This window comes from Syngnathoides biaculeatus, chromosome 14, assembly GCF_019802595.1.
Source record: "Syngnathoides biaculeatus isolate LvHL_M chromosome 14, ASM1980259v1, whole genome shotgun sequence".
Classification (NCBI taxonomy): domain Eukaryota; kingdom Metazoa; phylum Chordata; class Actinopteri; order Syngnathiformes; family Syngnathidae; genus Syngnathoides; species Syngnathoides biaculeatus.
Window position 1 is genome coordinate 28,558,607 of NC_084653.1, and position 21,860 is coordinate 28,580,466.

The 21,860-nt window shown below is 49.0% G+C and overlaps 1 protein-coding gene across 4 annotated transcripts in view; it reads right to left on the reverse strand.

Moving 5' to 3' along the window:
• cadps2 (Ca++-dependent secretion activator 2) overlaps positions 1 to 21,860 on the reverse strand; it is a 49,157-nt gene that overhangs the window by 25,058 nt on the left and 2,239 nt on the right. For 3 of the 4 annotated variants that reach the window (XM_061842725.1, XM_061842724.1, XM_061842723.1), the window contains exons 1-11: positions 16,568 to 16,896; positions 15,627 to 15,707; positions 14,554 to 14,793; positions 14,168 to 14,289; positions 13,195 to 13,306; positions 12,979 to 13,118; positions 10,933 to 10,999; positions 10,756 to 10,864; positions 10,405 to 10,593; positions 6,071 to 6,207; positions 2,143 to 2,330 (exon numbers count right to left, since the gene is read on the reverse strand). In XM_061842725.1, the coding sequence (XP_061698709.1) occupies positions 2,143 to 2,330; positions 6,071 to 6,207; positions 10,405 to 10,593; positions 10,756 to 10,864; positions 10,933 to 10,999; positions 12,979 to 13,118; positions 13,195 to 13,306; positions 14,168 to 14,289; positions 14,554 to 14,793; positions 15,627 to 15,707; positions 16,568 to 16,630 (1,448 nt within the window). In that variant the 5' untranslated portion in view covers positions 16,631 to 16,896. Of the gene's footprint in view, positions 1 to 2,142; positions 2,331 to 6,070; positions 6,208 to 10,404; positions 10,594 to 10,755; positions 10,865 to 10,932; positions 11,000 to 12,978; positions 13,119 to 13,194; positions 13,307 to 14,167; positions 14,290 to 14,553; positions 14,794 to 15,626; positions 15,708 to 16,567; positions 16,897 to 17,481; positions 17,815 to 19,603; positions 19,718 to 21,860 lie in introns of those variants that run through there. The other variant, XM_061842726.1, reaches the window with a different exon arrangement.

The following is a 21,860-nucleotide window of genomic DNA, read 5'->3' on the forward strand; positions in this document are numbered from 1 at the left end:
CTCTCTCTTTAAATGAGACAAACATTTGAAATCATCATGATTGCGTTCCCCATTTGCCAAATCGGCTCCGTTTGAATGGCAAAATCCTGCTCGACTGGGTTTCCGTGTGAAAGGCTCATTTATGGAGCTTCTGTGACGGTTTGGATGCTGCTATTTCTCCTAAAGAGTACGAAACCTGCTTTATCTATCTGTCGAGGTACCAACACACACACACACACACACACACACACACACACACACACAATAAATAAATAAACAAATGTATCCGAATACAAGGGCTACATTGGCAGGCGTCCAATTAACAGGAAGCGGCGTTTGTCTTGGTAGCGAGCGCCACATGTGCGCACGCGGTAGCGCTCTCACGACTGGGGTTGGGGGGGGGGGGGGCAATCTAAACGGGTGGGGGTGGTGCTTGTAAGTGGAGTGCGACAGCTTGCTGCGCTTCAGACACATTGTTGCTGCTAAATGAAGCAAGCGAGCTGCCAAGGCTGCGGAGGAGGGGGGGGGCACTAATAAGGAAGGGGGGGGGCTTTTTTCTTCTTCTCTTCATTTGGTTTGTGTGTTTACAATCCACACAGCTCAAGCGTAGGCGATAAGCAGCAAATCTGCTTTAGGGATGACGACAACCCCCCCCCCCCCCCCCCAAAAAAAAAAAAACCCTCCTGACCTGCTTTGCACCGACGCTCACCTGATGTGATGCAGTTGGGGAGGGGTACGTACAGCGCCGTGTAAATGAATCTGCCACCTTCTCTAATTCCCAATTTTTTTTTGGCATAATTCCCCCAATTATACGTTTAAGACCGTCAAACACAGTGGAAGACTCCCAGATGATCTCAAAAGCTAGAATAAAATGCCACAATTGACGTAATCAATGAACATCAAGCATTTTGGAAAGGGTTACAAAGCCACTTTGAAATTTTAGGACTCCACCGAAATACAGTGAGAACTCTTATCCTCAAATGGAGAAAACGGGGAAAAGGGACCAAGACCCGAGAGGTCACAAAAGAACCCGGGAGAGCATCTGAAGACCTGCACGTCTCCCGTGAAAAACAGCAAAAACAACAAAACATAGCGCCTCGTACTTTTACAAAAATGGATGAGGAGGCGGGCAATACTTTTTAACGGACGCAGGTCCACCTCAAAGGACAAGGTGAGCGCCGCGTGGCAGCCAGACGGGCCGCCGTGACGGACGGGGGGTGCGCCGAGTATGCCACGGGTGTCAAAAGTCACGTCAGGCAGTCGAGTCAGATTGTAAATATAGAAAAAAAAAAAAAAAAAAAAAATACACATCTTACAAAGCACATCAATCAAATGACAAGTTGTAATTGACTCATGTTCTGTCTTTCCAAGAGCCAAAGAAACTCCACCCATAGCACCCCCCCCAGGGGAAAGTACAACTGTGTAATTGAGTGCTTGCCCCCCCCCCCCCCCCCGCATTTTACCAGCAACACCCACTGGGCCCCGGTGGGACCCCGAATGAGCAGCAATTACTCGAATTACAGCTGTACCTGACAAAAAGCCAGTTCCGCAAAACGCCCCCCCCCCCCCCCCCCCAAGCCCCCGCTTAGCTGGAGGAGCTCATCATCATCATCATCATCGGCGGCGGCGGCGGCGGCGGCTAACTGACTAAATGAGGGGACAAAGCCAAAATGCACAGATATGTTTCCAGATTGTCATTGGATGACGTGGGGGGGGGGGGGGGGAAGAGAGAGACACACACACACACACACGACGTGGGAGCACAACAACAAGTGGCTTAAGCACACGCACACCCACACACAACAGCAAGGCGAAAGGAGAGGCCGGTGCCCCAATCCGAGACCTTTAAATGCTGAAACGGGAGCCATTTTCTTTCTGCTGCATTTTATGCCTTTCGAATTCCCCGTCTTGTCCGTCTGAATGTCATTATTGTTATGTTGAACTGTCTTAAAAATTTGAAAAAAAGCCTTCTACTGTCGACGGACGTGCGCATCACGGTTGCATCTTCGGGTTACGGTAAATAACCCTCAATTCCACGCCGCTGCGGCCGACTGTCGGCAAACACACAGCCGGCCCGAAACGACTTGCGTAAAGCGTTTGGGACTCTCTTGCAAGTTCTCAAAACCTGAGTGTGGATTAATTCCAAAGAAAAGCGGGCGGCACCTGTTTCCGTGGACGTGCGAGGCGCAGAAGGCGTAGCTGTAGTGCAGCAAGGTCGGGTCCACCATGGTGTTGTCCTCAGAGAAGTCCATCAAGTCCTTCAAGTAGCTCAGGTGACGTTGGCAGCCGCGAACGCCGTAGCGGGCGCAGTACTCGTCCAGAACGAAGACCTGACCCGGACTGAACCAACCCTGAAAAACCGCAAGCAGTTGACTTTGCACGCTCAGTAGAGAGACTTTCAAGCGCCCCAAAGAGTTTGCAACCCTCGCAAATACGCATGAAAAACGACGGCTTCCCTCCATACGTGGCAGGCTGTTGTCCGGCGTCACGCGCTTGACACAAACACACGCTCACATGCGGACCAAACATTTCAACGGGGACCTTCGCACGCCACGAAAACAGCGAATAAACCAAAAAGTCCTTCAGATTGTTGACAGACGAGGAGGACCTGCCGCGCGTACTCTCGGACGGATGGACCCGACAGGGACCGCGAGGAAGTCGACTCTTGCGGTATCGGAGAATACGACAAGTCGCTCTCTGCCTTGGACCTTTTTGTCATTTTGCCAACTGGGATTCAAACCTTTACAATATTTGTCAAGTAGCCGACAGCCCAGTATCGGACGGAAGCTCGATAGAAAAGGACGAGGACGGACTCCAGAAAGCTCGGGAACTACATCGGAATTTGGCTTTACGGCCCGAGACCCAGACAGATGGTCCCCGCTGTTACCGAGACAAGCGAGCATTCTTACCCTCGCACGTCTAAAAAAAAAATGTCTTTCATAGCCACTAAAGCCCCCGGTTGAGGGTGGAGGTGCCGCTGAATACGACGCCACGCGAGGCTTTAGGGCCAGAGAGAAAAGAGCAATCCAACTGCAGACAGCCAGGTAGACGGAACCGACGGAACCGAGACCTTGACCGACCAGTCCCGCAAGCTTAGGAGACTTTCTAGTCGGGAGGGACCGATAACCATCCAAAAGCCGATAATTGGCGCCGCTTTTCAGCTTTTTTGACGGGTGTCAGATATCATTTTGAACTTCGACAGATGAGAACTCACAAGCGCTAAACTTCAGGGAAATTTTTCATTTCAATTCCTCAATTACATTTCCAGTGAAAGATTACAGATACTTAGAAATTTGGGAAAAATATGATTTACTTTCAAAAACCGTCGTGAGATATTGATTTGTTTGTTTGCTGTGCTGGATGAAAAAACAAAAGTCAGCAAATGAGTTCCGACGAGCGAACCGCACGTTCGTCGGAAATGACAAATGTCAAACGACCGTCGCCGCTTTTATGTTTTGTTGTTCACAACAACGACACCAACAAGAACTGAAATGATTTTTTTCTTCTTCTTCCTCCTCCTCCTATCACCAAAACATCAAAGCGACACCCCCGCGGCCCAAGTCGTCATCGTGCTCCTTTTCACCGCGTAAATATTCAAGTACGACAGGTGCTTCAATTCCGACACTCCACGCTGGAGAGAGCGCAATTTATTTTCCTCGCCTCCGCTTGCCTGCCAAAAGGTCACAAAGTGCTTCACGAGTACACAAAAGCGAGCGAGGTCAGCGCGGGAAAAACGCGCAAATAAGCAGCGGTAAATACAAAGAACGCAATAACACCTCAAGGACGTTTCGGGAGGGGGAAGAAGAAGAAAAAAAAAAAAAAAAAAAAAACAACATCACAAGCGTCTTTTAAAAGACACTCAAACAAGCTCCGGGAAGACTTTTTTTTTTTTTTTTTGACATTTAGCTCCGGTCACGAGAGGTTCATATCTTCATTCCCATGTTAAAGAAATGCAGATGAAATTTTAAATCTAGAATCCATTTTGTCAGCGTCGGCATCTCAAACCGTGAAAAGAAAGTACGGCAGCCCGGAAGTGCAAAAACCAAAACACACCAACGTTTCAGACGCGATAAAAATGAAAAGAGATGAAACACTGACAGTTCTGGAAACCAAAACCAAAACACAGCAACTGGGGGGGGCCCACATTTCCCAGACGATCTCGCAAATGGCCCGACACCCCCCTTGAGCGGACCGCCGGTTTTGACGCGATTGAAAACTAGTCCCCGTCGAAGGGCCAAATGTTCCCTGAGACATTTACGGGGGTTGCATCACCTCAGCTCAAACCAAAGCATCAAATGTCGTTAAACGACACTCGTAATGCCGAATGCGCCAGTTGAGGAAAACTTGTTTGCCAGGTAGATCCCTCGCTCGCTCGCTCGCTCGCTACGTACACAATGATGGGGAAAAAGCCCGTCCTATTTCATCTTTTGGTTTTGGCTCGAGTCTTTCGCAATTTGTTCTACTTCTGCACTGCGGTCCCAAATATCATCGAAAAAAAGCTTTGGACAATCCGGACAAATGGCACGGACGAAAGCCAACGCTGAACGCCCTCGGGCGGGTCTGCATCCAAAAGAGACGTCACCGCAAAAAGGAAAACGGCACACGGGCTCAGAAACACTTGCGAAAACCGAGTCGGCGCTACATCCGCAGGTGCAACTTCGACGTCTACTACGCAAAGCAAAAAGCCAATTATCAACAAAGCGCAGAAACATTGGCGTCGCCGGCCTTTCTGGGCCCGGTCTCATCAAGGACGGGCTGACGCAAAGGCAAAAATCTTCTGCGGGTCCGTCTGAATGAGTCCGCATTTCCAATTGTGTCTTCCGGGCTAAAGAACCAGCCGGACTCTTTTGGATACGGCATCCGTGATACTATGAGGCTGCGTTAGGACCGACGAGATGGGTAACTTACACGTCTGCGAAGGCACCGTTGCGCCCGAAAGATACACACGGCTTTTAGAGAAACATACGCTGCCATCCAAGCAACACCTTTTTTCCATGGATGCCCTTGCTTATTTGGGCAAACCACATTCTGTAACACGGTGGCTTCATAATAAAAGAGTGCGGGTATTCGACCGACCTGCCTGCAGTCCAGACCCGTCTCCCGTCCAAAAGCGCAAAATACGACGACGGAGACCCCGGACCGTTGAAAGGCTGAAGCTCGACATCCACCTATGAAGCTCCCAATTAATTGGTTTGAACATTAAATATTGACTTTGTTGTGTTTTGAATTAAATATATGTTGAACAGGGTTAGGGTTAGCAAGTCATTCTAATCTGTTTGGATTTCTGATTAGGGTTCGGGTTTTACTGGATAACAAGGACTATGAATAATGTAACTTTTAGAATATATATATATATTTAATTCCACGTGGCCCTCAAGATATCAAGTTTGAGCACCGGCTAGCAAAGAACAAAGGCGAATATTTCTCTGATTGACTTCTGGTTGGTGGCGATGACATCGCTCCCGAGGTCAACTTCCTGCGACTCTAACCCCCCCCCCCCCCGTGCCACCGGCAGCGGGGTGGCGGCATCCCGAGGAAGGGGCGGCGAAAGACCGGCGAGGCGCCCGGGCGGGAGCGCGCCATCTGTTCGCGACGGAGGAACATCTTGTCGCGGTGCCGTCTCTCGCTGCGCCGCCGTATTCCCTGCTGGCCGACGACCAGGAGAGAAAGACGAACTTGGGGGGTGGGTGGGAAATAATATCGAGAGAGAGGAAAGAAAGAGCCGACACGCTGCCGAGTCAGATGTGCAAGACAAACCACGGGATGAAAAAGTATTGAAACTACTCCTGTGGGCTTTCGGACAAAAGACTTTCCTAAAAAGAAGACAAATGACTGATGCTCCACGTAACACAAACTAAGTTTTCACAGCAACAACTTCCTGTCTGCAGAATATGCAGGTGATGTTTGACCAGCATTTGGGAAAGGAATCTTTTTTTTTTTTTTTTTTCGTTCCGTTTTGGGTATTTTTTGGTGCAGCTCGAGGTTTTCTCGTCTATGCCCTCTTTCTGCCCATGGTAAACGCGGCAGTCCGATTTTCCTTTGGGAAGGACCATTTTTATTTGATTTTTTTTGGGGGGGGCGCGTGACGTACCAGGCAGGAGAAGGAGTCGTTCATGCGGTGTCGCAGAGTCAGCTTCTGCAAGATGGCGAAGAGGCGGGCGTGGTCGAAACGGGACGGGGCCGCCGCCGCCAGCTCCTCCAGCGCCTGCCGCTCGCACGGGTCCCGACCTATCCAGGAATGGAGAAGAATCAATACAAATCTGAAATCCTATTCCAAAATTTAGTTGACTGAAAACAAACAGCTCGGACTTGAGAAATGCTCGACCAACACCAACAACCTCAAACGTGGTTTTTTTTATTTATTTATTTATTTTTTTTTTTTGGGGGGGGGGGGACGACGACGACGAGTAACCTTCAAAGATTCTTGCTGCAAGGTCAAGTCTGGCATCTTTTAAAGAACAAAATCTTTTGGAGAAAGTGCTACTTTTACAAAAGTGGACCATCAATATTTCTTCTTCTTCTTCTTCTTCTTCCAAAAGACTTTTTAGGAAAGGCCAACAACGTCCGTCTGCCAGCATTTTGGAAGGTACGACGTCAATCGTTTTTCTTCTTTTTCAGAAAGAACGTCGTCGTTACTTTGAAAAAGAATGCGGAAGTGCGACCCATTCCAGAGGCTGAGGTGCAATGTTTTGGTTTACCCGGCAGCACGTGGCAAAAACCACACCTCGGAAGTCGACGATATTAACTTGTGACAAAGTTGAAGAGTAGAAAGCGATGGAAAATGGAAATGATGAAGCGGACCGGAGGACCCAAAAAAAGCAAAACGCAAAACGCTCGAGCAAAGCCTTTCGGGCCACCCCCTGAATGGCGTCTAAAGCTCAACAGCAAACGCGTGTCGGGACGGGACGAGACGGGTCGGGACGGCGCTCGGGGACGGCAAGCGGCACAAAAGACGCCAAGAGGAGGGCGCCGCTCCGTGCCCGCGGCTGGCTTTTTCTTTTTCTTTTTCCAACGCTGCCATTTTCTGTTTTGTTTTTCTGAAAGAGGAAGAAGCCCCCGCCAGACATGTGCGCCCCCCCCCCCCCCACCTCGCCGCCTCTTTACGCCGGTCCACACATTTGCCGTCTTTCTGGCTTTTGTCCCGTGCACAGGAAAAAGACAGCAAAAGTGAAATTTCCACAATCAGCCACTCGTCCGCTTTTTCCTGTGTGGTGGCCGACGGCGAGGGGCTGGGGGGGGGGGGGGGGTTCCTAACCCCGCTCCTGTCCAATTCCGATGTAGGTCACTTTGTGCTGTGAAGAATACAATAATTGAATTTTTGGAAGAATACACTATAAAGTCAGAACATCGTTCACGTGAAGAAAAATTGGGGGCAAAAAAAATGCTTTGCTAGCCAAATTCTCCGTCCCCCCCCCCCTCACATGAAGAATAAAATATTGGAAGGAAAACCTTAACAATATCAAAGCTTTGTTTTTTTAATTAGAATGTAAGATGTACAAATAAATGACAAATGATATCCGAATGGCATATCCACCCAAATAATTTTTTTGCATATTTTAAAAAAAAGGTTTTTTTTCCCCCTTGAAAAAAAATGTAAAATGCAAATAAAAGAGCATTCTATTTTTTTTCTACTCTCCATTATTTTGGAGATTACAAAATAAATGACAGCTCAAACAAAATGTTTTCTTTCGAATTGAAAACAAATCTAATGGAAGCGCAAAGGCAAATAAAAAAGGGGGAAGTTACATATTACCTCCATCTATTAAAATGAAAAAAAAAAAAAAACTATATTGACATTTGGATTGAGGCAGCTTTTTTTCCCTATTTTGCATCAGAGTTTGTTAAAAAGCAACATTTTCCAAAATCTCTCGTGTCCGATTGCAGAGAATCAAATGGATCTCCCCAACCCCCACCCCCCCTTTGACTGGCTCGTCTTTCTTCGACTTTGACGAACAACTAACAATCCTAAAGTCGTCGCGCATGCATCCAGTCGGCTTTAGAATCCAAATCCCTAAATGATAACGACGTCGTGAATACATGAAGCAAACGCTTCCGGAATACACAGCCGGTCGACTGACTGGGGTCAAACAGCGGAGCGCAAACACGGCAAACGGAAGAAAAGGAGTTCAGCTTGAAAACTCTTCTCTTCTCTTTTCTCATACTTTTTTAGAATATATCCACCTGCACAACCGTCTTTTGCTGTTTTTTTTTTAAGATTTTCTTTGTCATTTGTATTGTTTTATCTCTTTATGTTTTCAAACGGCTTTAATCACGTCAAGCAGATTGAGTTATCTCGTGTATGAAATGCGCCATACAAATACATTTGCTTTGCTTTGCTTTGGGACAACAACGGACTGGCATTGAATTTCGTCAAGAATTGCAAAGACGGGCTTTTGCGGCTTTTCAACTTCTTTCTCCTTGGGAGTGTGCGCGGGGGGGGGGGGGGGGGTGCTCCTTTCCGGTTCCGATCTAGGTCAGGCCCCGTCGTCGGGACCGCGAGCATCTGAGCGAGCCGAGAAAAGACGCCAGAGACAAAGAAATATGGATCGACAAAGCGGGGGCGCGGGGGGGCCCGCTATTGATTGACGCTGCCGATGCCTGTCAACTTCAACTTTCAGCTATTATCCGGCGCGCGTGTGCGTGATGGGGACTGGGGGGGGGGGGGGGGGGGTGTCGCTCGTGGCCCAGATGGCGCCTTTTGGTCCGCATTGTTTGCGGCTTTCCGCGCCGGCCACGTTCGGAGGCGCCCGCAACAATGAAAGTGGGACGGACGCAACTTCAGGCTATGGCGAGGTCAAAGTCTTAGAAAGTTATTGATTAGCGACCGGCCGACGGCTCGTCATTACCTCCGCCGAACGTTTGAGTTCGGTAGCGCATCGCAGCTTTTTTCTTTTCTTTTCCACCAACTGTCATCATAAGCGTACAGGGACGGTCACACGCAAACGTCGGATCTTCCGGTCCCTTCAATTTGTTGGCGCCGCGCGGCGGAAAGTCTCCGTTGCGTCGCACGTTTTCTTCGGAGGACGCGAACGGAGCAGACGACGGCGACGTTTCATTTTGGATACTGAAAATGATCACCTTTTGAATAAAAGAAAAAAATTGGCAACTTCAATGTTTGCTTTTCAGGAACTGTAACTTCAATTGTTTGCCTCTAAAAAAAAAAAAAAAAAAAAGTATAGCAAGAATTTCTCTTTTGAACAAAGTATATATTGATTTCTTTTTTTTTTTTTTTTTTTTTTTAGGAGAACTGAAAGCTCATGCGTTCCTCTGGTTTCGAGGACAACATAACATGACTTTTTCTTCACTGGAAAGAAAATCCCTGGTAGGGGGAAAAAAAAAAAATTGAATAGAATCATCCAAATAAAATCAATTCCAACCCGAACTCAGAATGCAGCAAAAGAAAAAGAAATAAAAGCTTTTCTTTTGAGCCCATACGCCGATGACAAATACAGAACATGTCAGGAAGACGTCGCACGCCGAGGTGTGACGGTTCAGTTTAGCGCGCCGGCGTCGCCGTCTCGTCCCGTGCGCCGGTCACATCCATGTGACAAGCGGCGGCCGAGGCCGACGGCAGCTTATCGATGCGCGACGGCGCGAGAGACGATCGACGATCGACGCGCCCGGACGAAGACCGGGACGGACGGGTCCGCGCGGTCCTGGCGGGAATCGCTCAAAGAAGCGCGAACGCGCACCCGCTTGTCGACGGAACCGAGGCCCGTTAAGATTAACCTCGCGGAAAACGAGTCGACCTTTGCCGACGTCGTCGGGAGGGCCAAATTACGACTTGCACTTTGACTGGATGACAAAAATCTTTTTCAAGACGGTGCAGAAAATGCGCAAACATACTTCAAATAATTTGATCTGTAACATCAGCAAGAAAATTGAGCAAAACTGGTCATCATTCTTCCCTAAAGTCATAGCAAATATTGGCAAATTATTATAATTTTTCACGAGGGACGAGCAAAATCCCACAAAATGTTTTTGTAAGAAATTTGAACAATTTTTCGCAAAGCAAGCTCTCAAAAAAGTTGGTCAATCGAGTCACTCTTGCCCCCCCGTGTGGTCGTTACATTTCCTTTTATTAACTAAAATGGAACCATTTTTTTGTCGTCATAAATTTGGTTTGACTATTCATATGCAGTGGAGAGGGGAAAAAGACCACCAGGGGGCTTCTGGTGTGTCATTTTTTGCCATAAACTCGATTACGGCGGCAACTCTGTCTTTTTTGATCGGAAGTAGAAGCGCTTTTTACATGTAAACAGCCTAATCCGTTCCAAGCCCCCCCACCTCCCCGACTATCAAATGAGGCCAGCCCTTTGCCCGGTCCCGCCCCCCCATTTGCCCGCTAGAAATCACCATCGTGACTTCAAAATTTTCCAGAGCACCCCCAAAAAGTGAGCTGAAGGCAACGCCGGCGACACTCACCGACGGGCGAGGCGGGCCGGCGACCGGCGGCGTTCTTGGCGTCGGTCGGCGCCGCGGGCTTGTAGGACTGCCCGGTGGCGCGGTACATGGCCTGCAGCCACAGGACGCGGTCCTGCTCCTCGTCGCAGGCGAACACCACCAGGTCCCCCTCGCGGACGGCGTTGAAGAAGACGCGGCCCCCCTGCAGGCCTGAAAGCGGAGGTCTGCGCTTTTACGCTTGATCCGGTTTCTTTTGCCCAAAAATCTGCATCTTGCGTATTTCTCCTCCCGCGTGAGGAAATCAAGCACGCGGCTTCCTTTGTGCGATATTTGAATAATTGCGCCCCTTTGGGATTTGCCCACGCGGCCCACCTGGCTGGGGGGGGCAGTAGTCCACCGTGTAGCCTTCCAGCCGCATCAGCTCCTGAGGTTCGGCCTTCTTCTCCCGGTAGCTGCACATGGCGAACGTGTACTGGCTCACCTGCCCGCAAAAAAAAAAAAATTGTGAGCGCCGGCGCTGCTCGGTCAGTCGGTCGCACGTGCACTCACCTGGACCAGGACAAAGTATCTCCTTTTCCAGTGTTTCCACACGCGATGTCCCAGCGCGTACAAATACCTAAAGACACAAATGACACCTTTTTTTTTTTTTTTTAATCCCAATACCACTCAACGAGGCTTCATATTATTCACCCAATAATATCAAAAAGGAACATAACCGGCAAGGTACAGTACGGTTGCGCAATCGTGTACACGCAAATCATGTACTCCTTGACCTGATTGAAAGTGATATCAAAAGCAAACTAACAGTTGCAATTGTGTTCACTCAAGATTCATATTTTGATTTCACAATTACTGGGATTATCATAATAACATTGTAATACCTTGTGAATTTCCCATTTTGTAGTTCATTCTGATGAAGTGAAATGAAGACATTACTTGTCTTTTTTTTTTTTTTTCCCCCAATAATTTCAATCTAATTTCTGATACAAGAAAACCGAAATCTTTTCACAATCTTCATGTCCACCCCCCCCCTTTCATAATTGTCTTTTATGTCAATTCACAAGCTGCTAACGTGAATGTAACCCGTCCAAACGAATCTTGGCATGCAGAAAACATCTTTGGGAAAAAGACGCGAGCGCAAAACCCATCAAACGGTGAAAAAAGAAGGAAAGCAGAAAAAAAAAAAAAAAAAAAACAAAGGCCGGCGTCTGCTTCAATTGGCTGAACCGCTTTAACATCTTTTTCTTGCGCGTTCATTCATTAAGAAATGGGGAAAACATTTGCAAGGTTGTTCTCCCCCCCCCACGGAAAGGGGGACCCCAAGTCCCTCCCCCCAAAAAATACATGCAAGTAAAATCTATTCAGAACTACAATTCAAAAATAATAATACATTACCTTGTACCTTGTACGATGCCATGGTTTTTTTCCCCCCACAATGTAAAAATGAATTCGGACGGGAAATAACTTGTCTGTGTGTGTTTTTTGATTAAAAGACAATTCAACAATTTGGTGCATTTACACGTACTTTTTAAATAAGTCAAATTAAAAAAAAAAAAAAAAAAAAAGGGGGGGGTTTTTTCCTCAATACCATTTCATATTTAACGACTTCTGAAAATTACACAGCAAAAAAAAATACATTTATCTCAAAATAGCTACAAAATACATATGTGGGGACATGAAAATCATGAACAAAATATGAAATAAATAAAACTGATATTGAAAATCTGTTTTTCATGCTTTTCTCAGAAAAGGAAGATGAGAACGCGACAAATAGACTTGACTTCGGAAACCAGACAAAAGCGCACAAAAAAAAAAAAAAAAAAAAGGGGGGGGGTTGAGTTAACGTCAGCACAGTGACTTTAAAAACAACGCAGAGAAAACCGTCACACGCTGCGTCAATTACATCTGGAAATATGGGCAAATTAAAACCAAAAAAAAGCAAAAAGAAGTGAGTGGAAGATGAATTATTGCTTCCATCTGCAGTGCCACCTGGGAGCCATTGATATGAAATTAGCGTCGTCATGACAACGGAGGACCTTGCAGGCCCACAAGCACAAGACGCTTTTTTTTGGTGCACGTTTCCAAACAGTATCTTGCTGCCATCTTGTGGACGAAACAGTGAACTGCCGAGAAGCGCGCTTGGGTTTGGGTGATGGATTTATGTATTCATTTGACTTCTTTTCAATCCAAGATCGAGATTTTACTTACACTTTATGAATCGTAAGAGATATAATACCTACTTAACTCCAGCTATGCTCTATAGCAACATTTCCAAAACTTCCACACACCTCCTAAAACTTCAGTCTGACGAAAAACCCATTAAACTAGTGTTAATGCCTCATAATAAGCTTTGTAAATTTGAATATTTTCTAAATTATTGTAAATATATAATTGATATTCCCTTGAAAATGAATTGAGAATTGTAATACCCAATAAAAATGAATCCCCCCCCCGTCATTCTCGACTTCCACTTCCTATCGCCGCTTCCAGTGGCAAAACAAGGGAGGCCTCATTTGGTCTGAAGCGGACGACCGATTGGGGTCAATCAGATCCGGGGGGCTACGGAGGCTCGAGCGGGTCGGTTCGCCAACTCACCCGCTGTGCTTGACGTTGGGCGGCTTGTCCATGCGCACGGCCAGTTTGATCTTCAGCTCCGTGTCCTGGCTGTTCTTGGGGACCGCCATGCGGTGGAACTCGGCCTGCCTGGGTCCGTTGGCGGCGGGGCGCAGGACCACCTGAAGGGGGCGACCCAGACGTCCGTCAGAGGAGACGGGCCCTCCCGGAGCTCAAAAAGCCTCAGGGGGCACTCACCCGACCCAGCTCCTTGTCTTCCAGGGCCAGAACGCCGGTGCTCTCCATGAAAAGTTTGACTTTGACCGAGGGCAGAGGGTGCGTCGTGCAGAAGTCGCCCTGCGTCGCCCACCTGAAAACATACAAAAGACGTTTGCGCGAGACGACGTCGGCATCGCTCTGATCGTCAGCGTGGCTCCTTCTTTCATTTATTCGTTCATTTTTTTGCACCGTGCATGCGCACAGCGCAGAGATGGAAAATCCACACATATCATACAAATAATAATAATAATCAAAATAATCAGCATAACGAGAGAAATTCAAGTCACCCCAAAGCCAAGATGAGGAACTACGACTTTGTGCGGCTTGGCTTCCTTGTGACGAGGAAAGTCTGAAAATGGCAGCGGGCAGCGGACGGCGGGAAGCCAAAAAAAAAAAAAAACGAAGGCGCCGCGGTCACGCCGAGAAGCCGCTTGACTTCTTTTGTGACGAAAACCTGCCGAAAAATTGCCAATCGTCGTCCCGCATTGTGAATCTTACACTTCAGCGGTCGGTGTGGGAAAAAAAAAAAAAATGAAAATACATAAAAAGCAAAGCACAGCAGAGGAGCTGAGCCTGCCTTCCGCACCGATCAGCCTGGACGATGTGAGTGATTGGGGAAAAAAAAAAAAAAAAAAAACAATTCTGAGCAGCTTATCCTCACGTGGGTCGCCGGCCAATCGCGGGGCACACGGAGGCCATTTTGAATCTCCAACGAAAGTGGGACGTGGGAAGAGAGAAAGAGTGCCCACCCGGAAAAAAGCGGTGAGAACACAGACGGGGGCCAGGATTGAACCTCGGTCCTCAGAACCGTGAGGCCAAAAGCTCTACAGTCTGTGTTTTTGTTGCCGATTTGAAGAAAAACGTTCCAAAAAAAGTTGCTTTGCGTTTCTCTCTCACGCGAGTCGGGACGCGGACAAAACGAGAGCATTTGTGGGGCTTTTCGGTCGCTCACTGCGGTCTGGAGGCCTCGGCCTGGTCCGTCTGCAGCTTCTCGCCTCCTTCCACTTCCATGGTGCAGTACACGATCTTGTTGGGGGCCACCGACTTCAGGCCCTGCACCTCCACGATCATCACCTGAACACATCCCAGACGCGCTCAGATCCTGACCATTTCTGGACCCAACCGCGTCGGCGTTGGGACCAAATCGGTAGGAGGACGCCCGGAATCGGAGTCGCCGTGTGGCTTGAACTAAAATGGCCGGCCGCTCATCACCTGCCACATTGCACGTCGCTGAGTGGAAGCTGAAACCTCCCCAAAATGTCATCTTGCTAAGTGAAAGTGGCTGAAGTGAAGGGTCAAGAGGAGCGGCCGGAAAGTTTCCGCTCTCGCCGCGCTCACCTCCAGCGTGAAGGAGAGCGACACGTCCGCTTTGGTCAACACGTCCACTTCGTCGCCGAGGTCCAGGAAGGAGTTGTTGACGGAGGAGCGCTTGAGCTTGTGCTTGTGCTTGAAGTCGGCTCCGCCCTTGGCCACCGGGAGGCTCTCCAGGTTGGCCATCAGCAGGCCGACGGACGAGCGCAGCTCCTCCACGTAGAGGGCGGCCGTGTCGGGCGACGCCAACGCCGGCCATCGCCTCTCCTGCGGGACAAGCTCGTCTCGCGGACGCAGTCTTCCACTTTGACCATTTTCAACGGGAAATCTTTTTCCTTTCGTCTTTTTAATCGCCAAATTGGAATTTGAGCCGATGAGCTCGAAGCGCAAGCGCAGGAATTCTCCCCAAATGTCAAAGGAAGCGATTTTCGACACGGAGCATCGCAACCTCAATTTAACAGACTAACCGCTGCAGTCGATTGTCCCTTATTTTGAAGCACTTTGTCTTTTTTTTTTTTAAATTCATATGAACCCGTATTACCGTACACGAGGAAATTGCTTTGGCATTTTGATTAGGGCTTAAAACATCCAGTACAGTACAACGTTATTGGACATAAATGTTTGATAAGTTTCACACTTAATAGAAACTTACTCCCCCCCTCATCTGCAGTGTCGCTTTGAGAAGCTGCGAGGAATTAGTGCGCATCCTATTTCCAACTCCGTTAGGATTAGATGCCACAGACAAAAAAAAAGAGGTCACTGGACTGGAACTCGCGTCTTCTACGGTGCCGGTGTGTGTGTCGCTGCGCCCTCTTCAAGTTCTAGGCCACTTATCGCCGCTCTGTCGTTTAGCGGAGGCCGACGCGACAATAAACAAACGACCGCCGCGCCCGCAAATGTCGCCACGTTCAACACGTTGGTTGGATCTGCCAATATAATCATTCTTTGACAGGGATAGTCGCTGCCGCTGCGGAATATTCTGGAACGAACAGACGATCGTTCAAAGGCACTTTGGGTGACGGCAAGAAAATATTTTGGGGAAGACGTCCGCTTCTTCCGATATCCATTAAATGGAGATTCAGGCGTACGACATCTCTCACCCTGGCAATTCGCTCCACCAGCTGCAATCGTCCGTCCAGTTCTCGGCGAATCTGCGCCGCCTGCTCGTCCGCATTGTCCAACTGAAAGAGATCAAATAGAAATCAACGCGTTAAATAAACTAATCGGAAAACAGAAGGGGGATATCCCCCCCCCACGTGGAGGGCACGGCAAAGAAAGTTGGTGATCGGAAGCAAGTGTGAAGATTTTGCCGACTTTACAGCCGCGTGGCGCCCGCGGGCAACCCCAAAAACAGCATTTCTCATTTTAACATCATTCTAAAAGGGTGCGTGAAAATCATGAAACTTCTCTCCCCCCCCAAGAGGCATGATAATTTCCACAATATCAAAGACTTCCATATAAGCCACAACTAAAAAAAAAAAAATGAAAAGTTTAAAAACAAAACAAATGCAGAACTTATTTGGAATAAATTGTCATTTGCCCGCCGGTTAGGCAGGACACCGCCTCATCTAAGATGCACCATTAGCACTGGGACACCCCAAGGTTGTGTCCTCTCCCCGCCGCTCTTCTCGCTCTACGCAAACTCGTGAAGTTCGCAGCACACTCATCGAAGGCGGCGTCTGCGTATCAACAGGAAGCGGAGAGCCCAGCGCGACTAAAGACTGTGGAGATGATTGTGCACTTTCGGAAACGTCCTTCCTTCACCAAAGCTGCGCTTCACGCTCTCCAAACGTCCAGAACTTCAGGTTCCTGACTCTCAGGACCCGATCAAAAACGCCCAGCAAAGGACGCACTTCCTGCGGCCCGTCGCGACGGTTCTACGCGGCTGTCGTCGGATCAGTACTGTGCACCTCCGTACGAGTAGCCCCCGTACTAAATAGCGGAGAGATTTTGTTTTTCCCATCGAAAAACAAAAATCACTCTTGCGTTTTGCAGAAGAAGAAAAACCCAAAAAGTGAAAAAGCGTCTGTGTGTAACCGACCTGGCAGGCGTTGTAGAGCAGCTGGTGCTCAAACTTGGTGACCCCGAGGATGTGCTGGAACATCTCGTAGAGTTGCTCCTTGCTGAGGATCAGCTCGGACACGGCGCCGAGGTGAGCCCGCGGGGGCTGGCGCCGCACGTCCTCGTCCCCCCTGTAGATGGCGTCGTACTTGGAGATCCAGGAGGTCAGCACCGTCTATTTGCTCAAGCCGTCGATTTCGGGGAGGCCGCGCACGCGCCGTTCGATGTTCTTCTTGAACACCTCGCGGAAGTCGCCGGCCGAGCAGCTGCCGCTCTGCACCATGCGGCACACGCGCTCGCTCTTCAGGAAGCCCTGCGTACAAAAAAAAAAAAAAATGAAAAGTTTAAAAACAAAACAAATGCAGAACTTATTTGGAATAAATTGTCATTTGCCCGCCGGTTAGGCAGGACACCGCCTCATCTAAGATGCACCATTAGCACTGGGACACCCCAAGGTTGTGTCCTCTCCCCGCCGCTCTTCTCGCTCTACGCAAACTCGTGAAGTTCGCAGCACACTCATCGAAGGCGGCGTCTGCGTATCAACAGGAAGCGGAGAGCCCAGCGCGACTAAAGACTGTGGAGATGATTGTGCACTTTCGGAAACGTCCTTCCTTCACCAAAGCTGCGCTTCACGCTCTCCAAACGTCCAGAACTTCAGGTTCCTGACTCTCAGGACCCGATCAAAAACGCCCAGCAAAGGACGCACTTCCTGCGGCCCGTCGCGACGGTTCTACGCGGCTGTCGTCGGATCAGTACTGTGCACCTCCGTACGAGTAGCCCCCGTACTAAATAGCGGAGAGATTTTGTTTTTCCCATCGAAAAACAAAAATCACTCTTGCGTTTTGCAGAAGAAGAAAAACCCAAAAAGTGAAAAAGCGTCTGTGTGTAACCGACCTGGCAGGCGTTGTAGAGCAGCTGGTGCTCAAACTTGGTGACCCCGAGGATGTGCTGGAACATCTCGTAGAGTTGCTCCTTGCTGAGGATCAGCTCGGACACGGCGCCGAGGTGAGCCCGCGGGGGCTGGCGCCGCACGTCCTCGTCCCCCCTGTAGATGGCGTCGTACTTGGAGATCCAGGAGGTCAGCACCGTCTCTTTGCTCAAGCCGTCGATTTCGGGGAGGCCGCGCACGCGCCGTTCGATGTTCTTCTTGAACACCTCGCGGAAGTCGCCGGCCGAGCAGCTGCCGCTCTGCACCATGCGGCACACGCGCTCGCTCTTCAGGAAGCCCTGCGTACAAAAAAAAAAAAAAAAAAAAAAAAAAAAAAAAAAGGATGCCACGGCGCAAAACGTGCGCATCCAGTGATGATTACCCATAAAAAGAACGACAAAAAAAGGCACACTCATTTTGGACTTTGCCAAAAGTGACTTTATTCTTGCAAAATGAAAATAATCCGGTAAACTGTAAAATCATCTTTCTTCTGCCTTTCTTTTTTCCCCCTTGCAAAATGACGAGTTCAAGCACGAGGGATTTTCCTAACGTTTTCTGGAAAACAGCTTCATCTTCGGCAACAAATCGTGACCTCCTCCCCCATCGCAGTCTATTTTACGAAGATTCCAACTATTATTCGGATGATTTTTTTTCCTCATAAAAGACCAAATGCTTCTTGAAAAATACGGCATTGGTCTTCCTAGATGACTCCTTTCTGTCCATAGGGGTTAGGACTTTTTTCTTGAAAATGTGAGACAACAACTCAACTTCTATTAAAGCCTGGTCCCCCCCCCCCCCCCCGAAAGAAAATTTGGCGGTGTCTCACGCCCACGTGCTTAAATCCGATTTTGCGAATGTGAACGCTGGCGTTCAGTACAAATATGGCACCCAGCGTCACAAAAGTAGAGCTCGGGTTTGCTTCTTCTGAATGTCAGCCATTATTACTAATGACTAGAGCAGCGGGTGCTTGGCTTTCCCGCTGCTCTTTTAATTGCCCTTTAAAAAGACCCCTCAATTATTTACACGCCCGCCGGCAGAGCGAGAGAGCCGATTAAACGCTAAGCGATAACGAGCCTGCTAAGCCGTACGAGAAGAGGAAATCTTCAAATCACAGTAAAATAAGATTTCAGATAGCGTTTATTGCGCTACATTTTTTTTTTTGGTGCAGCTATTTTTCAAAACGCTGTTTGGCCATGAAAGCTAAGCATAGGAAAGTATCGATACCAGATGTCGGCCATATTTAGTCAAGGCTTCCGACCACACATACTTCGGGCAAAACGTGTTGGGCGTTGAGTCGACCCTCAATTGGCGTGAGACTGTGGCGGAAAGAAAGAAAGAAAGAAAGAAAAAGAACAAAAGAAAGGTCTGTCTTCATTGAGACGTTTAGTGATCTCTTTAGACGTGCTGAAGGCGTCCCAAAACTTTTGTTCACGTAGCGCGTTTACTGTCAAAGTTGACGGCAGCGTATAAATGCTGAATCGCGACGTCACGACTGAGCTTTTGTTCAAACAAAAAGGTCAGCCGCTGACCGTTTGGCTGGCCTTTGAAAGCCCATCTGTGCCATTTTCCATCTCCGCGTCACGTCACCTCCATTTTTTTCCCCCTTCGCTCTCGGCGCAGCAGCTAATTGCGCCGTCGTTCCTGGCTCAGGTTACGTCGCAGCGATTGAAGAGATGGGCGTTCCGGGAGGCCCGGCGGTGACGGCGGAGCGGCCTCGCCATTTTTACAAGAAATAAACGCCGGCTTGATTTGGCCCCTTTCACACGGTCGTCGCGCCACAACACAGATCGTGCGACGTCCGTTTTGAGGCCCTCACGGAAGGCGTCACGCCGGCGGCCGCCCGGCTCGAATCGAGTGCAAGAGGCCGAGGTTGTGCGTTGCGAGGTTAAAATTTGGATTACAGCGGGTGGGAGGGGGGGCGGTAGTTTTAAGATTAGAGTCAGAGTTACTTTGCGTTTGTCATAGTCTGAAGACTATCCGATGTCAGTACAAGAACATTTTTGGCAGCCCAAGACAGGAGAAAGTCAAATGGCAGCGTACCTAACCCTAACCCGACACCCCACCCCCCTTAAGAGGTTCCGCTCTTACCTCGTAGTAGCTCCTGACGGCGTTGCAGAAGGCTTCGTCGGCCGTAATCTGAGTTTCCCCGTTGAGGAAGGCCAGGAAACGCTCCTTGACCGCCTGGAGCTGCTGCTTGTTCACCTGCGGAAAAAGACCACGGCAGCTCGGGTTAGGGTTAGGGTTAGTGTTTAAACATGAAACATTTGCTTCCTCTGCCGTTTCCTGCCATTGTTCCTTGGTGCTTCCAATGGAGAAAAAGCAGCCAAACGTTTGTCGGCTTTGGCCGATGACAAGGGGAGCGATTTTTTTCCCCCCCCAAGGCAGGAAGTACGTGTTGACGTCATCGCGACCCATCGCTTGTGATCAAATCTAGACTGCCACAAACGAGTGTCAAAAGAACAAAAAGAAAAGAGCCTGCGGTGGGCGAAAGCGGGAAAATAGAAAGAGGGCGATGACGAGGAAAGGAAGAAGAAGGAGAAGGAGGAGGGAAAAAAGCAAGATGACAGCTCTGAAGCCAGAGTCACGGAAAGACAAAAATAGCTCGCCCGACGCCCCCGCCGTTTAATCAATCGCGTCAAGACTTCTTTAAGTACAACCCTCACAAATGCCACTGGGCAAGGCAGACCACCACAGAAAAAAAAAACAAAACAATTCATTGCATCATTAGCAGACGGACGCCAGTCCTTTAGGGGGCAGTCATTGCTGAATGCGTCAAAGGCTATTTCAAACGAGGAGACACTTTCAAGACCTTTGAAGAACTCTCACGAGATGGAGCGTTTTGCCGGAGGCTCGGGAGGCCGAGGAGTTCGTAGGAGATCGCAACTACTTTAGTAGTCCGGGTTGTGGACTCCGCAGGGTGGCCAGATGTAGTCGCCACCCAGCTAGAGGAGAGGACAACGTCCCCGACCGCACGGGCGTGGAGCAAAGCCGTAAAGCGCACGCCGACGAGTCGCGCCCAAAGACTTTCGTCTCGCTTTCATTCCACGTCCGTGTGGGGCCGACGCGTTGAAAACGCTTATTTTACAAGATCGCGACACTTTTCAAGGAGAAATAAACGCACCATTGGGACATCATCTTTATTTCTACGCGTCCATCATTCATCACCCCAACACAGACTTTTACCGAGCGGGAGGCAAATCCGCATCCTCGGCACGACGGTCATTCTCTCCGCATCATAAACTCGCAGATGGTCACATCGGTGCCGTGCACACGTTTGATCCGCAGGGAGCACGAGCATCCGTGACGAGCGCCAAATGTGCCGCATCTGACTACACGCTCACATCAACATATACAGTACGTACATATACGGAGAGAGAGAGAAAATTCAAGCTTCCAAGCAGCGCGACCCAGAAGCTGATGCTAAGCAAGAAAGATCTCTTTGGCAGTTCCAAGACTACAAAGTGGCCACGTAGTAACGCTTCCGTCAATGTTTTCACGTCCCATTTTTGGCAGGCAGCATGAAACCAGCGTACGGAACAATAAGCCGCTCAATGTCGTCGACCGGGGAGTCACCGAGCGGCTTTTGTGGCAAACACACGCGTGGCGGGTCGTGTTTAACAAGTGGGGGGGGGGTTTAACCACCCTCCGTAACAAGAAAAAAAAAAAAAACGCAATGCTGACGTTTGCCGAGGAGATTTTTTGTCACAGATGAACACCGCACGTCTTACACGATTTTGCTCTCAGCTACGGAATAGTACATCTCATTTTCAACATTGCTGACTTCCCTTTAAAAAGACCTGAACGGCTTTCTACAGGAATGAAAGTTTCTCACTGGATTAACAAGCGGCTCGAGAGACTGACGCCTCAAAACCGAACCGGTGCGCCCGCAAGAGGAGAAGCGCAAGATGGACGACGCGCCGACCGGAGAGCTCCGCCGTGAGGTTGGCGAGAAACCGAAAATCAATGGTCACCCACCACGCAGGGGACGAGGATGAAAATGGATGAACGAGTCAAGAATTGAGGCTAGTATTTACGCTTCAAACGTGTAACATAACCAAATAAGGAGAAGAATAAGAACATCAATGTGAGTAAAAAAAAAAAAAAAAAAAAAGAAACCAACAACATTGACGTTGCAAGTTCATTGTCGTGTTGACAAGATTCGTCCTGCCCGGCCGCGGAACACCGGACCGGCTCTTCGCCCTCGCCAGGGACTCGGGACAGAGACGTAGCGAGATGTTGGCCTGGGTTTGCACGCCTTCATTGGAGACTCTAAATTGTCCGTAGGTGCGATTATGAGTCCGAATGGGGTTTTTTCTGTCCGCCCTGCGATTGGCTGAAAACCGGT